The sequence below is a fragment of the Nomascus leucogenys genome, chromosome 14 (genome assembly GCF_006542625.1).
Source record: "Nomascus leucogenys isolate Asia chromosome 14, Asia_NLE_v1, whole genome shotgun sequence".
NCBI lineage: Eukaryota > Metazoa > Chordata > Mammalia > Primates > Hylobatidae > Nomascus > Nomascus leucogenys.
This window is the reverse complement of record NC_044394.1, coordinates 41093580-41109437: the sequence shown is the minus strand read 5'-3', so window position 1 is coordinate 41109437 and position 15858 is coordinate 41093580. Positions and strand designations below refer to the sequence as shown.

Here is a 15858-nt window from a genome sequence, read left to right as displayed (position 1 = left end):
CTTTGTCTCTTTTTATGGTTTTTGTCTTGAAATCTATCTTGTCTGTTGTAAGTATAGCTACTCCTGCTCTTTTTTAGTTTCCGTTGCGTGGAATATCTTTTTCCATCCCTTTATTATCAGTCTATGTGTGTCTCTATAGATGAAGTATGTTTCTTATAGGTACCAGATAGGTGGGGCTTATTTCTTTAATCCATTCAGCCACTCAAGGTCTTTTAACTCATGACTGAAGAGTTTAGTTCATTTATATTCAATGTTTGTATTGGCAAGTAAGGACTTAATCTGCCATTTTGTTATTTGTTTTCTCGTCGTCTTTTTCCTTCCTTCCTTCTTCCCTCCCTCTTGCTTGCTTTTAGTGAAGGTGATTTTCTCTGGTGGTATCACTGATTTTCTTGCTTTCTATTTTTTTTGTATCCAGTATATGTTTTTTTATTTGAGGTTACCATGAGGCTTGTAAATACTATCCATTAATTCAATTTAATTTAATTTTTTTTTATTTTTGAGATGGAGTTTCGCTTTTGTCACCCAGGCTGGAGTGCAATGGCACGATCTTGGCTCATTGCAACCTCTGCCTCCTGAGTTCAAGCGATTATCCTGCCTCAGCCTCCCAAGTAGCTGGGATTACAGGTGCCTGCCACCACACCCGGCAAATTTTTGTATTTTTAGTAGAGACGGAGTTTCACCATGTTGGCCAGGATAGTCTCGAACTCCTGACCACAGGTGATTCACCTGTCTTGGCCTCCCAAATTGCTAGGATTACAGGCATGAGCCACCACTCCGGCCCTATCCATTATTTTAAAGTGATGACAACATTGTGGCATAAATAAGCAATAAGAAAACTAAAAATACTCTAACTTTATCTCCTTGCTTCTTAACTTTTTGTTGTTTCTCTTTATATGTTATTGTACTGTCTACGTCTTGAAAAGTTGTAGTTATTATTTTTGATTGGGTCGTCGTTTAGTCTTTCTACTTAAAGCCAATAACCCTTAGAATTTTTTTTTTGCAGCTATTTTTTAGATCTTGTAGGCTTGCTTCTTTCTTTTTCATTTTTTTCTTCTGTTTCCTCTGTATTTTCAAATAGCTTATTTTCAAAGCTCACTAATTCTTTCTTCTGCTTGATCAATTCTGCTATTAAGAGACTCCAATGCATTCTTCAGTGTGTCAGTTGCATTTTTCACCTCTGGAATTTTTACTTGATTCTTTTAATTATTTCAGTCTGTATTAGATTTATCTGATAGAATTCTGAACTTCTTCTCTATGTTATCTTAAATTTCCTTGAGTTTCCTCAAAACAGCTATTTTGAATTCTCTGTCTGAAAGGTTATATATCTCTGTTTCTCCATGATTGGTCCCTGGTGGCTTATTTAGTTCACTTGGTAAGTTCATGTTTTCCTGGCTGGTCTTGATGTAGATTTTTGTCCGTGTCTGAGCACTGACATGTTAGGTATTTATTGTTGTCTTCACAATCTGGGCTTTGCAATCTGTACCTGTCCTTCTTGGGGAGACTTTCCAGGTATTTGACAGGACTTGGGCTCCAAGCCCAGTAATGCTGTAGTTCTTGCAGACTCGTAGACTTGGATAAGATCCAGAAGAATTCTATGGATTACCAGCTAGAGACTTTTGTTCTCTTCCCTAACTTTTTATCAAAAGGTGAACAACTAATGGCATGTCTCTCTTTCTATGCTGAGCTGCTTGGAGGTGGGGGTGGGGTGATGCAAACACCCCTGTGGCCACCACCACTGGAACTGCCTGGGTTAGACCTGAAGCCAGCACAGCCCTGGGTCTTGCCCAAGGCCCTCTTTAGCCATTGCCTGGCTACTACCTATGTTCGCTCAAGCCCCAGGACTTACAATCAGCAGGTGGCGAAACCAGCCAGGTTTGTGTCCTTCCTTTCAGGGCAACAAGTTCCCCAGGCACCAGGCATGTCCAGAGTTGCTATCTAGGAGTCAGGGGTTGGAATAAAAAACCTTAGAAATCTACCTGGTATTGTATCCTACTGCAGCTAAGCTGCCACTCAAACCGCAAGACAAAGTCCTTTGTCTTTCCTGCCCCTTCCACAGGCAGAGGAACCTATCCCTGTGGCCATAACCACCACTGGCCCACAAGGAGTTCTGCCAGGCCACCACTGATGTTAACTTAAGGCCCACGGGCTCTTCAGTCAGCATGTGCTGAGTGCTGCTAGGCCTAGGACCCACCCTTCAGGACAGGTCCAGAAATGTCCAAGAGCCTAGGCCTAGACTTAGGAACCCCAAGAGCCTGCTTGGTGCTCTATCCCACTGTGATCAAGCTGCTACCTGAAGCCAGCATGTCTCAGAGTCTCACCCAAGGCCCAAGCATGCTCCCTGGGTAGTGTTATTGGTTATTCAGGGCCCGAGGACTCTTCAGTCAACAGGTGATGAATCCTGCCAAGACTGGGTCTTTTTTTTCAAGGCCAGTAAGTTCACTTCTGGCTCAGGGTATGTTTAGAAATGTCAGCAGGAACTAGGGCCTGGGATGGGGGTCTCACGACTCTGCCCGGGGCTCGTCCTACTGTGGCTGAGCCTAGTATTCAAGACATAAGAGAAAGCCCTTTTTACCTTTCTCTCTTGTCCTCAAGCAGAAGGAAGGAGTCATTTTGTTGCTGTGAGCTACGCTGCCTGGGTTTGGGAGGAGGAGTGGCACAAACACTCCCTTAGAAGCCCTGTCTGATGTCTCTCTAGGTCATGCCCCAATCCACTGGCTTTAAGCCCAGCACGGCACCAGGATTTGGCTAGTAATTGCAGTCCTTGTGTCCTAGACTGCCTTTCAAGTTCACTTTGGACCCAGTGCGCTTTAGCTTGTGGTGGTGAGGCTTGTGGAAACTCACATTCTGGCCACTCAGACGGGCACTTTCCCTCTGGCTACAGCTGGTCCAAATGCTCCCTCCGTGGGTGGACACCAGCTGAGTTCAGCATGGTTTTCCTTTGCACTGTGACAGGGCAGCACTGAGTTCAATGTGCAATCCCCAAATTGCTGCACTCTCCCTCCCCTAAGTACACAGATTATTTCCTTGCCACACACAGCTGCTGCCAGGGGAGGGGCGGAGGGTGGTGCTGGTGACTCAAGACTGCCTTTTCTACCCTTTTCAGTGCCTCTTTCAGTGATACTAAGTTAAAACCAGGTACTGTGATTACTCACCTGATTTTTGGTTCTTATAAAGGTGCTTTATTGTGTGCAAATTTTTGGGAGGTGGGTTGTACAATTGATGGAGCCTTCTATTTTGCCATCTTACCCTGGTTTGTAATTTTATGTCTTTGAAAAGAAGCTGAGATAAGAAAGCAAGTATATATTTATAGTTTGTTATATTAACTTTCTTATTTATCATTTCTGGTTATCTTGGTGTGTTTTTGTGGATTTGAGTTACCATCTGGTGTCACATCCTTACTCTAATACAGTTTTACTCCCATCTGACTCCTTTATGTTCTTATTATCAAATATATTTCTGGCTGGAGGCAGTGGCTCACGCCTGTAATCCCAACACTGTGGAAGGCCGAGGCAGGAGGATCACTTGAGCTCAGGAGTTGTAGGCTGCAGTGAGCTATGGTCACACCACTGCCCTTCAGCCTGGGTGACAGGTGGAGACCCTGTCTCTAAAAAAATAAAAAGTAAGGCTGGGCGCAGTGGCTCACGCCTGTAATCCCAGCAGTTTGAGAGGCCAAGGCAGGCAGATCACAAGGTCAAGAGATCGAGATCATCCTGGCCAACATGGTGAAACCCTGTCTCTACTAAAAATACAAAAATTAGCTGGGCGTGGTGGCACGTGCCTGTAATCCCAGCTACTTGGGAGGCTGAGGCAGGAGAATCAGGAGGCGGAGGTTGCAGTGAGCCGAGATCGTGCCAATGCACTCCAGCCTGGTGACAGTGAGATTCTGTCTCCAAAAAAGAAAAAAAGTAAATAAATGAACATTACATTTCTATATGCTATAGACTTGACAATGCAACTGTATACATGTTTTATACAGTTGCTTTTTAAAATCGGTTAACAGAAGAAATACACAGTTTGTGTTTTATAATTATCTTTACAGATTGGGATTACTATTTGGAGTTAATTACTTTTGGTCTGAAGAACTATCCTTTGTATTTCTTGTAAGACAGGTCTGCTGGCAGTAAATTCTCTCAGCTATTGTTTATTTGGGAATGTCTTTATTTTGATTTCTTTTCTTTCTCTTTTTTTTTTTTTTGAGATGGAGCCTCGCTCAGGCTGGAGTGCAATGGCAGGATCTTGGCTCACTGCAACCTCTGCCTCCTGGGTTCAAGAGATTCTCCTGACTCAGGTTCTTGAGTAGCTGGGATTACAGGCACGCATCACCATGCCCAGCAAATTTTTGTATTTTTAGTAGAAACCGGATTTTACCATGTGGGCCAGGCTGGTCTCGAACTCCTGACCTCAGGTGATCCACCCGCCTTGGCCTCCCAAAGTGCTGGGATTACAGGCATGAGCCACCACACCCACCCTAGTTTAACCTGTTTTTATTCCCAGTTCTTGGCGTTCACTTTTTAGGACTGTCTTCAGCATGTATAACTTACGGTTCATGTATTTTAGAAGTATACAAACGTAACTCTGAATGCTAGATTTCGGTGTGAAGAAGATTCACACTTGAGATTACTATGAATTATTTTAATGAAAATATTGTATTACATTTTCTGATTTTAAGAGCAATAAGTACTTTTTGTAAGAAGAGGAAAAAAAAAAAAGCCACTAGAGTCCTGATATAAAAGTCAGTATCCCCCTGCAATCCCATCTGCCGGATATGAACACTACCAAGGTAATATGACCTTCTATAAACTTTTTGTTGTAGCTCCGGCAGGAGCCTGTGGTGGTGTTCTGGCACCTCCTGCAGGTACAGCAGCAAGTTCCAGGGCTGTCCTCTTCACTGTAGGGTCTCCTCCACACAGTGCAGCGGCTCCCACTTGTACCCACATGTTCCTTCAAACAAGAACAACCTCAGGTAAGGAGCATTTGTTATATTACAGTCTTTGGCTAGTATTTGGAATGTAGCGTTTTGACAAATGACTCAGTGTTGTAACTTGGACAAGTTACTTCTCTGGGCTTCAGTTTCTTTACCAGTGAAATGGAGATTACTATTTTCTTTATCTTAATGGGTTATAAGAAGTAAATGAGGCATCATTTGTGGGGAAAAAACTTTGTAAAGTGCTCTATTATATATTAAAATATAAATAGATGTTGTATATAATATTTTACAAAATGACATATAGTATAAATATGACTTCTTCATGAAGAAGCAAATCATATATGGTTCTTCTCAGGTTATATATTAAAGGGTTACTTTAGTAGATCCAATAAATTATTTGAAAAGTATAGGTTTGTTTTTTTTTTTCTTTTTTAAAGAAACTTGTTTTGGCCAGGTGAGGTGGCTCATGCCTGTAATCCCAGCACTTACTTTGGGAGGCTGAGGCAGGCAGATCACTTGAGGCCAGGAACTCGAAACCAGCCTGGCCAACATGGTGAAACCCCGTCTCTACTAAAAATACAAAAATTTAGCCAGGTGTCGTGGCAGGTACCTGTAATCCCAGCTACTCAGGAGGCTGAGGCAGGAGAATCACTTGAACCTGGGAAGTGGAGGTTGCAGTGAGCCAAGATTGCGCCACTGCACTCCAGCCTGGGTAACAAGTGAAACTCTGTCTCAAAAAAAAAAAAAAAAAAGAAAGAAACTTGTTTTATTTTATTTTTTAATTTTTTGTACTTTGGGTCTCAATCTTTGCACTTAATCCTGTATATGGTTAGAAGGCTAATAGATTTGTTTTATCATTTATAATCTGTAAATAGGTTAATACCAAAAATTAAAGTATTTAGATTGGACTTGAAATCAATAATTTGATGTCTTACCTGTTGTATCATGAGTCAAGTTATCTTATTCTAAATAAGTTGCTAATCAAGACACCAGATTAATAAGCAAAGGATAGAAATAGATAATAAGAGAAAATAGATCTAAAATTATATTTTTAAGACAATTAAAAACCTTGAATAAGAAGAAAATACCATTTTAAGAAAGTAACATTTTATATCTGTTAACGATACCTATATCTTAAAAAGTACAGTGCCCAAGACTGGGCATGGTGGTTCACGCCTGTAATCCCAGCACTTTGGGAGGCCGAGGTGGGAGGATCACTTGAGGTCAGGAGTTCCAGACCAGCCTGGGTAACATGGTGAAACCCCATCTCTACCAAAAAAAATAGAAATTAGCCAGACATGGTGGCATACGCCTATAGTCCCAGCTACTTGTGAGGCTGAGGTGAAAGAATTACCTGAGCCCAGAAAATCAAGGCTGCAGTGAGCCGTGATCACACCATTGCAATTCAGCCTGGGCAACAGCAAGACCCTGACTCAAAAAAAAAAAAAAAAAAAAAGTATCATGTCCAGTGTTACTGAGGAGGTTTAGTGGGATCTATGTGCTTACTCAGGGCTGCGTTAGAGAGTACTGTAACAGTTCTTAGGAAGAGCTGTAAACATATGTATTGATCTATGCTAATTCCATTCCTTCTTATACCACTTCAGAGCATTTATCACAAAGAAATTACTCAAAAGAAGGAACAACTGTCTGCATTTCATTACAGTGCTATTTGTAATATGAATAAAATCAGAAATAGTATAAATGACTCCAGATAAACATTATATAATATATATAAACTTAATGAATCACTATGCATCCATTGAGTTTTATAATTATGAGGCCCTGTGGAGCAGCAAGGAGAAATGAATATGATCTGAATTTGCTTAAAACAGAGTCTTCCTTCCTTCCTTCCCTTCCTTCCTTCCTTCCTTCTTTCCTTCTTTCTTTTCTTCTCTTTCTTTCTTTCTTTCTTTTCTTCTTTCTTTTTCTTTTCTTCCCTTTGTGGCCCAGGCTGGAGTACACTCGGCTCGCTGCAGACTCCCTGGGTCCGGCTCCCGTGATTCTCCTGCCCTGGCCTGCGGGCTGCCTGGGATTGCCGGCGCGCGCCACCACCCCTCCCTGGTTTTTCTCCTTTGGCTGGAGGCGCGGTTTCGCCGTGTCGGCCAGGCTGGTCTCCAGCTCCTGACCTCGAGTGGTCTGCCCGCCTCGGCCTCTAGAGGTGCTGGGACTGCAGACGGAGGCTCGCTTACTGGGTGCTCGGTGTTGCCCCGGCTGCAGTGCGGTGGCGTGCTCTTGGCTCGCTGCAGCCTCCGCCTCCCAGCTGCCTGCCTTGGCCTCTCAGGGTGCTGGGATTGCAGCCTCTGCCCGGCCGCCGCCCCGTCTGGGAGGTGGGGAGCGTCTCTGCCTGGCCGCCCATCGTCTGGGTTATGAGGAGCTCCTCTGCCCGGCCGCCCCATCTGGGAGGTGAGGAGCGCCTCTGCCCAGCCGCCACCCCGTCTAGGAAGTGAGGAGCGTCTCTGCCTGGCCGCCCATCGTGTGGGATGTGAGGAGCGCCTCTGCCCAGCCGCCCATCGTCTGGGATGTGAGGAGCGCCTCTGCCCGGCCGCCACCCCGTCTGGGAAGAAGTGAGGAGCGCCTCTGCCCGGCCTCCCAGTCTGGGAAGAAGTGAGGAGCGCCTCTGCCCGGCCTCCCAGTCTGGGAAGAAGTGAGGAGCGCCTCTGCCCGGCCTCCCAGTCTGGGAAGAAGTGAGGAGCGCCTCTGCCCGGCCGCCCCGTCTGGGCAGTGAGGAGCGCCTCTGCCCGGTTGCCCCGTCTGGGAAGTGAGGAGCGCCTCTGCCCGGCCGCCCCGTCCGGGAAGTGAGGAGCCCTCTGCCCGGCCGCCACCCCGTCTAGGAAGTGAGGAGCGTCTCTGCCCGGCCACCCCGTCTGGGAAGTGAGGAGCACCTCTGCCTGGCCGCCCCATCTGGGATGTGGGGAGCGCCTCTGTCTGGCCGCCCCGTCTGGGAGGTCTACCACAGAGGCCAGAAGCAATGTGGGGGCTGGACGTGGTGGCTCACGCCTGTAGTCCCAGTACTCTGGGAGGCCGAGGCGAGTTGATCACTTGAGGCTAGGAGTTCGAGACCAGCCTGGCCAATATGGCGAAACATATGAAAAATACAACTGACAAACCAACCAACCAACCAAGCGACAACAAAACAGGTCTACCCTGGAGTCATACTCTAATTTTTTCTATTTTTCTCCCTTTCTGATCCTTTATCCCACTTTCTTTTTCTTCCTCTTCCTTCTCCTCCTTCTTTGTCAAATAGAGGATTGAGTTATTATCATTGATCCATACAAAGTCCCTCTCTCATTTATTTTCTTTAATTCCCACCCCCCATTTCTATTCCCCGTCTTCCCATGTGCAACCTTCCTAATATGTTTGATATGCATCTTTTTGTTTGTATGTATTTTTAGAAAATGTTTATTGTTTTGTGTGCAAAAAAAAAATAAAAAAAAGAAAATAAAAAATAAAAATAAAAAGACAGTATAAAAAAACTAGCTCTGATGATGTTTAATATAAAATATATAGATAAGGAATAACAATCAACATGGATAAGTAAAAACTATTAATATCCTCAAATAGTACATGGGGGTCAGTGAGTTTCTTTTAATGTTTCCTTTATCACCTCAGCAGGTTCGTTCAGCAAATAAGAGTAGGAGTGGGTGTGAAAGCCCTAACTCTGGACACTGCCATGTATCCTCTGTTTCCTTGTAGTGGGGCCCAGCAACTCCGGGGGCTCTCTGTGTGCCATGAGTGGCCGCGTGTGCATGGGGTCCCCGCCTGGCCCAGGCTTCGGCTCTTCCCCTCCAGGAGCAGAGGCAGCTCCCAGCCTGAGATACGTGCCTTATGGTGCTTCACCCCCCAGCCTAGAGGGGCTCATCACCTTTGAAGCCCCTGAACTGCCGGAGGAGACGCTGATGGAGGTAGAGAAGAGACTATAGTGGTGTGAATGTAGTGTTGATTTGATATGAGAACATTCTAGTGATGACAAGAACAAAATAAGTTAAATAGTTAGGAAGTTATGTTCTCTTTAACGTTCCTTTTCTGTTTGAAAAGTATTGCTGATGTCTTTTTAGATTAATGTTGACAGTGACACTCATCCATAATAAGCTTTGGTTTATGGAAGAAACACATAGATTCTGTGTTTTTCTTTCTTTTTTATTTGAGACAGAGTCTTGCTCTGTCACCCAGGCTGGAGTGCAGTGGCGCAATCTCGGCTCACTGCAACCTCCGCCTCCTGAGTTCAGGCAATTCTCCTGCCTCAGTCCCCCAAGTAGCTGGGATTACAGGCACACGCCACCATGCCTGGCTAATTTTTGTATTTTTAGTAGAGACGGGGTTTCACCTTGTTGGCCAGGCTGGTCTCGAACTCCTGACCTCGTGATCCGCCCACCTCTGCCTCCCAAAGTGCTAGGATTACAGGCATGAGCATTCTAGTACATTCTATTACATGTTCCAGTGTATTGAAACATATAGTGCAATATGCTGTCACAGAGCAGAGACACTTTTAGAAGTCAATTGGCTTATTCTCCTGTCACTAGGAAAATGATTCTCATCTTTCTTTAACCATAAAAGAGTGGGAAACTTTTAGGCTTATTTGAGATTTCAGAATGCATTTATAACTAAAAACAAATCTCAAAACAACAATCTAGAATACCCATTTATTTATTTATTTATTTGTTTATTTGTTTGAGACGGAGTCTCGCTCTGTCACCCAGGTTGGAATGCAGTGGCGCGATCTCAGCTCACTCTAACCTCCACCTCCTGGGTTCAAGCCACTCTCCTGCCTCAGCTTCCTGAGGAGCTGGGACTACAGGCACATGCCACCATGCCCGGCTGATTTTTGTATTTTTAGTAGAGACGGGATTTCGCCATGTTGGCCAGGCTGGTCTCAAACTCCTGACCTCAGGTGATCCACCCGCCTCGGCCTCCCAACGTGCTTGGATTACAGGTGGGAGCCACCATGCCCGGCCTAGAATGCCCATTTTTAAATGACAGCCCTCTGAATGCTGTTATGTCTACCCACACTCCCCTCTTTAACTAACTGAAAAGATCACAGAAAGTTAGAGCTTTGGTATTAGTAATCACTGTTAACTGAAAAATGACCAGAAATTAAATAAAGCAACTCTGAAATTATAAGAAGTCAGCAGAATTCAATACAGTATCAAGAAGTGTGATTTAGCACCTATAGTATCCTTATAATCTTGGTGTCTAACTTGTCACGTTTTTGTCTCATGTATATTGATTTAATCGTTCAGCTTTCTTTTCTTTTTCTGGTAAAAGCACAGCGACCCATCCTGAGTTTACTTATGTGGGTACTCTGATACATACACACAAACACACGCATATACCTACATTTGGTTTCATTTGTGTTCATTTTCTTACCAGCTTTCTGGAATTTAAAAATTTCAATCTCCTTTTGCATTCTGATACTCATAAGTATAGAAAACATGATCAGTGGCCATGGTTTATGTACAGAAATGAGTATGTACCTATTTTTAACCTGAAATTTTCTAAGACAAATTGACTTTGCTGCAGCGGGAACACACAGACACCTTACACCATCTGAATGTGATGCTGATGTTCACTGAGTGTGTGCTGGACCTGACAGCCATGAGGGGAGGAAACCCTGAGCTGTACACATCTGCTGTGTCCTTGTACCAGATCCAGGAGAGTGTGGTGGTGGACCAGATCAGTCAGCTGAGCAAAGACTGGGGGTGGGTGCCCCCCGTCATTCATTTCCAGACTTCTCATGCTTTGTCTAAACTTGTGTCGAAGTTGTAGGTATTGTCATCCACTGAAGATCATATCTCATTATTAAAAGCTAGGAGTCTCAATTATTTCTTTGTACTACATTTCACTATATGAGCCAAGACCTGGAGATTATGCAACCTCAGTGTTGCCTTTCCTTGTAAATTATACTGTTGAAGATCTTTTATGTAAATAGATTGTATTGATTTTTATCTGAGTGTATCCGTTGTTTTCACAGTACACACATCTTTAACTGTGCCTTGTCCCTCGAGAGTTTACTTGTGCATTAAGAAATTAAGGAGGGCTGGTCGCAATGGCTCACGCCTATATGTAATTCCAGCACTTTGGGAGGGTGAAGCAGAAGGATTGCTTGAGCCCATGGGTTCGAGACCAGCCTGGGCAATATGATGAATCCCTGTTTCTACAAAAAATTAAAAAATTAGCCGGGCAAGATGGTGCGTCCCTGTGGTCCCAACTATTAATATTTGGGAGGCTGAGGTGGGAGGATCCCTTGAGCCCAGGAAGTAGAGGTTGCAGTAAGCCAAGATCAAACCCCTACACTTCGGCCTGGGGGACAGAGCAAGACTCTGTCAGAAAAAAAAGAAATAAAAAAGGATGCTATTCCTTTATAGAAAGCCAATTTTAATGGTGACCTGTTGTGTAGAGTGCCACATCTTATATTAGTTCACAAGATAACCCTCTGCTACTGTCTTTTGGGTGCAGGCGGGTGGAGCAGCTGGTATTGTACATGAAAGCAGCACAGCTGCTTGCGGCTTCTCTGCATCTTGCCAAAGCCCAGATCAAGTCCGGGAAACTGAGCCCATCCACAGCTGTGAAACAAGGTATGGGAGAAGGCAGTGTGTGACTCCAGGGGTTCTTAAGTTGCTCTTTCCCATCACACTGTGAGAGAGCGTCTGATGAGTACCCATTGTTGTTTTTATTTTTCAATATTCTTAAAGGGAAAAGATGCTGTGTTATTAGCTTTTTGCAGTTCAATCGATAGAAGTCAGAAGTGCATTATTCTCAATCTTTTCATATTGAAAGAGATAACATATGAAAGAATCCTATTTCTGGTTCTTTTTTTGAATGATCACATAGTGACACCTCCCCTATATATCAGCAGGAAAGATACATATAACTGTGTCTTTATTTCTGGAGGAAAATTAAAATTAGTTCCCATCTCAATTTTTTTTCAGTTGTCAAGAATCTGAATGAACGATACAAATTCTGCATCACCATGTGCAAGAAACTTACAGAAAAGCTGAATCGATTCTTCTCTGACAAACAGAGGTTTATTGATGAAATCAACAGTGTGACTGCAGAGAAACTCATCTATAATTGTGCTGTAGAAATGGTAACCCTTTCTAAGGTTTAATATTATATAGTACTACTTACCTTTTAAGTGTCTTTTTAATTGAATATCTATATGACAGCTATCCTTTTAAAAGATAATGTCTCAAGTCCCAAGTATTGTGGATTGCCTTCTACTAAAGAAGTAATAGGATTTAAGCAACTCTTAATGTAATTTACTGAATGTATTTTATGTAATTACAAATCCGTTTACCACATTTGCTAGCAGTTTATTACAGCTCTTATTAAACATTGCTGGCATTAGGCATGATCTAATCTTTTTTTTTTTTTTTTTTTTTTTTTTGAGACGGAGTCACTCTGTTGCCCAGGCTGGAGTACAGTGGCACGATCTCAGCTCACTGCAACTTCTGCTTCCCAGATTCAAGTGATTCTCCTGCCTCAGCTTCCTGAGTAGCTGGGATTACAGGCACCTGCCACCATGCCCAGCTAATTTTTGTATTTTTAGTAGAGATGGGGTTTCGCCATGTTAGCCAGGGTGGTCTCCAACTCCTGGCCTCAGGTGATCCACCTTCCTCAGCCTCCCAAAGTGCTGGGATTACAGGTGTGAGCCACTGTGCCCAGCCGATCTAATCTTTTTATAGTGTGCATCTAAAAGCATTAGCAGGATCTGTTTCTGCATTTTCTGTTGTTTAAGAAAGTTAGGCTTGATAAAACTCTTAGGAAAAACACTGCTTTATTAATCCATACAAATTTATGTGCTCAGGTCCCACTTACTGATATTGTAGTATAGACACAAAGTAAAACCTCCTTTTCCTATTTTCTGATTTTAATATTGGAAATAATTTGTTTTCTGCCTCTCTTGGGGAAAAATTGCTCTGAAGTATAAATAAAAATAGAGGCTGTTGAAAAAGTAGTTAAGTGGGGGAAAATTCATTAGTTAGCCAACCATATTTTTTTCTTTTTTTTTTTTTGAGATGGAGTTTTGTTCTGTCATCCAGGCTGACATGCAGCAGCATGATCTTGGCTCACTGCAACCTCCCCTTCCCAGGTTCAAGCGATTCTGCTGCCTTAGCCTCCCATGTAGCTGGGATTACAGGCACCTGCCACCACGCCCAGCTAATTTTTGTGTTTTTAGTAGAGATAGGATTTTACCATGTTGGCCAGGCTGGTCTTGAACTCTTGACCTCAGGTGATCCACCCGCCTCAGCCTCCCAAAGTGCTGGGATTATAGGTGTGGGCCACCGTGCCCGGCACACCAATTGTATTTCTAACACATTAACATAATAGATCCCCCTTTCCATTTTCTATTTGTCTACTGTGAACTGTGCTGTTATGTTACATCCATGGCCTTATTTTGAAATGTATTAAAATAACCATAGGAAAATAACTTTGGAATATAAATTCTTGACAAAAATAGTATATATCATATTGCTATAAACTATTTAGATGAATAATATGCACTGCATCACTGTATGCTGAGTTGAGACTTCATATGATAAATTATTTTTAGAATTTTGCACCAGAAAAATGTCCTCCATAAAGAATTATAATGCTGTTTTTCCTTCTCAGAATAAAGAGCCCTATAACTTAATAAATTCCTCCTTTCATCCTGGCTGCTTAGTGAGCTTAGAGGCATTAACACTTAGTTATTTTTTTCTTTTTCCTTGTCCTGGCTCTGATCTTCTGTATCCATTTTATTTGCTTTATTGTTAGCTGCTTGAAATTATTTTTTTGAAGGAGAGAGAATAGCCAGGTGCAGTGGCATGCACCTGTAGTCCCAGCTACTCAGGAGGCTGAGGCGAGAGGATTGCTTGAGCTCAGGAGTTCAAGATCAGTCTAGGCAACAGGGCAAGACCCCATCTGTATAAGAATACATAAATACATTTTAAAAATTAAAAACAAAAACAAGATATAGCATATTAACAACTAAATTTGGATACTGGATTACTGAGAGTTCTGGTACTTAATGATCAAAGAGAAAATCAGAATGTCGATGGGGAAACCCTTGTGAATAATGCTACCATCCCCTCTTTCTGGAGAGCCCCTTCCCACATTTTTCCTCACCTGATTCACTTCTGCTGTTGTTGCTTTATGATTCAGCACAAACAGCACCTCCTGGAAGCTTCCCTTAATCATCTTCTCCTTCCGTAATATAGGTTAGAGGCATTCCCTATGTATTCCGCACCATCCAGTGCTTCCTCCTGTAATACCATGTGTCTCCCTTGGCATTAGAATTGCATTTTTTGCAGGACTGTATCTTCCTCCAGACTGCAAGCTCTCCTTCATTGTAGGCACAGTGCCTGGCACTTTGTAGGTGCTCAATAAGTATCTTTGAATGAATGAATGACTACACCCAAAAATTATTTGGCTAGAAAAAGAAGCCAATAAAGCCAATAAGTGACTATTAGCATCATTTAATTATATTATTGAAACAAAATCTACTTTAATGAAATTTCAGGTTACCCTTGTATGGAAGTGTGTGTTTAAAATCAATTTATAATGAAGTCATAAAAGAGCCAGTTTAGAAGGGTTCTAGTATGAAATTTATGAAGCATACCTCTGAATACCAGAAGGCTGTGTTTGAAAGCAGAGTGACTTTTTATGAAGTTGCTCTTATATATTGCTCATCCCAAAGAATCTTTGAATTTTATGTAGTTTTGCAGACTGTATCACTTTACCAAAATGCGTTAATTTTAGGTGGATTCCATTTAAAGCTTCATTGCCCAGATGAATTTGTATTTTCTTGGAAAAATTGAGAGAATTGTGTTTTTGCTGACTGGTTCCAGGTTCAGTCTGCAGCCCTGGATGAGATGTTTCAGCAGACCGAAGATATTGTTTATCGCTATCATAAGGCAGCCCTTCTTTTGGAAGGCCTAAGTAAGATTCTACAGGACCCTGGAGATATTGAAAATGTGCATAAATGTAAGTTGACTTACAAAGTAGTGTATTTTTTTTTTTACTTCATTTTAGTTGTCTATCACAGGCATTGTACAAAGAGCTTCGAGTTTGGAATCCTGCCTTGGTTTGAATCGTGGCTTTCCAGCCTTGAGCAAATCACTGAGCCTTTGTGTGGCCTCAGCTTCTTTTTCATAAAATAGGAGTAGGGCCAGGCACAGTGGCTCACGCCTGTAATCCCAGCATTTTGGGAGGCCAAGGTGGGTGGATCACCTAAGCTCAGGAGTGCGAGACCAGCCCTGCCAACATGGCAAAACCCTGTCTTAAAAATACAAAAATTAGCTGGGCATCATGGCGCATACCTGTAAGCTCCACTTCTCGGGAGGATGAGGCAGGAGAATCGCTTGAACCCAGGAGGTGGAGGTTGCAGTGAGCTGAGATTGCGCCACTGCACTCCAGCCTGGGCGACAAAGCAAGACTCCATTCTAGGTAGTTAGGTAGGTAAGTAGGTAGATAGATAGATACATACATACATACATAGATACATAGATAGATACATACATAGATAAATAGATGCATAGCTAGATAGATACATAGATACAGCAGTGCCTGCCTTGCAGGGTTGTTGTGAGGATTACAGGTGATACATGAAAAGCACTGGTGACTGCGTAATTCATCTTTAGATTTCTACACTGTGTTACTTTGTTGGCAAGTGTTTGTATATGTAGGAGGACTTTATTTTTATTATTAAATGTAACTGTTTTAAGCCTCATGGGCTTAGTGACTGAAGAGTCCTGTGAAACTTCTGTGTACTACAGACTTGGTATAGATAGCAGAGTGGAGATTAATGGGATACCAGGATGTTATTACTTATCACATACAAGCCCAATAATCTGGTTATTTAGGCAGAGATGGTGGACTGGTTGGAGTGTATGTGGTCCTGCTACATTTTGAGTAGCCACAAGAGGATGGCAGTTCTAAGATTATTTGCAGTT

The 15858-nt window shown here is 42.8% G+C and overlaps 1 protein-coding gene across 2 annotated transcripts in view; it reads left to right on the top strand.

Moving 5' to 3' along the window:
- Positions 1–15858, top strand: part of ULK2 (unc-51 like autophagy activating kinase 2) — a 105728-nt gene that overhangs the window by 84146 nt on the left and 5724 nt on the right. Inside the window, exons 21-26 of one of the 2 annotated variants that reach the window (XM_030827287.1) lie at positions 4814–4963; positions 8621–8829; positions 10445–10623; positions 11381–11499; positions 11854–12011; positions 14755–14890. In XM_030827287.1, the coding sequence (XP_030683147.1) occupies positions 4814–4963; positions 8621–8829; positions 10445–10623; positions 11381–11499; positions 11854–12011; positions 14755–14890 (951 nt within the window). The remainder of the gene's footprint in view (positions 1–4813; positions 4964–8620; positions 8830–10444; positions 10624–11380; positions 11500–11853; positions 12012–14754; positions 14891–15858) is intronic. The other variant, XR_004033273.1, reaches the window with a different exon arrangement.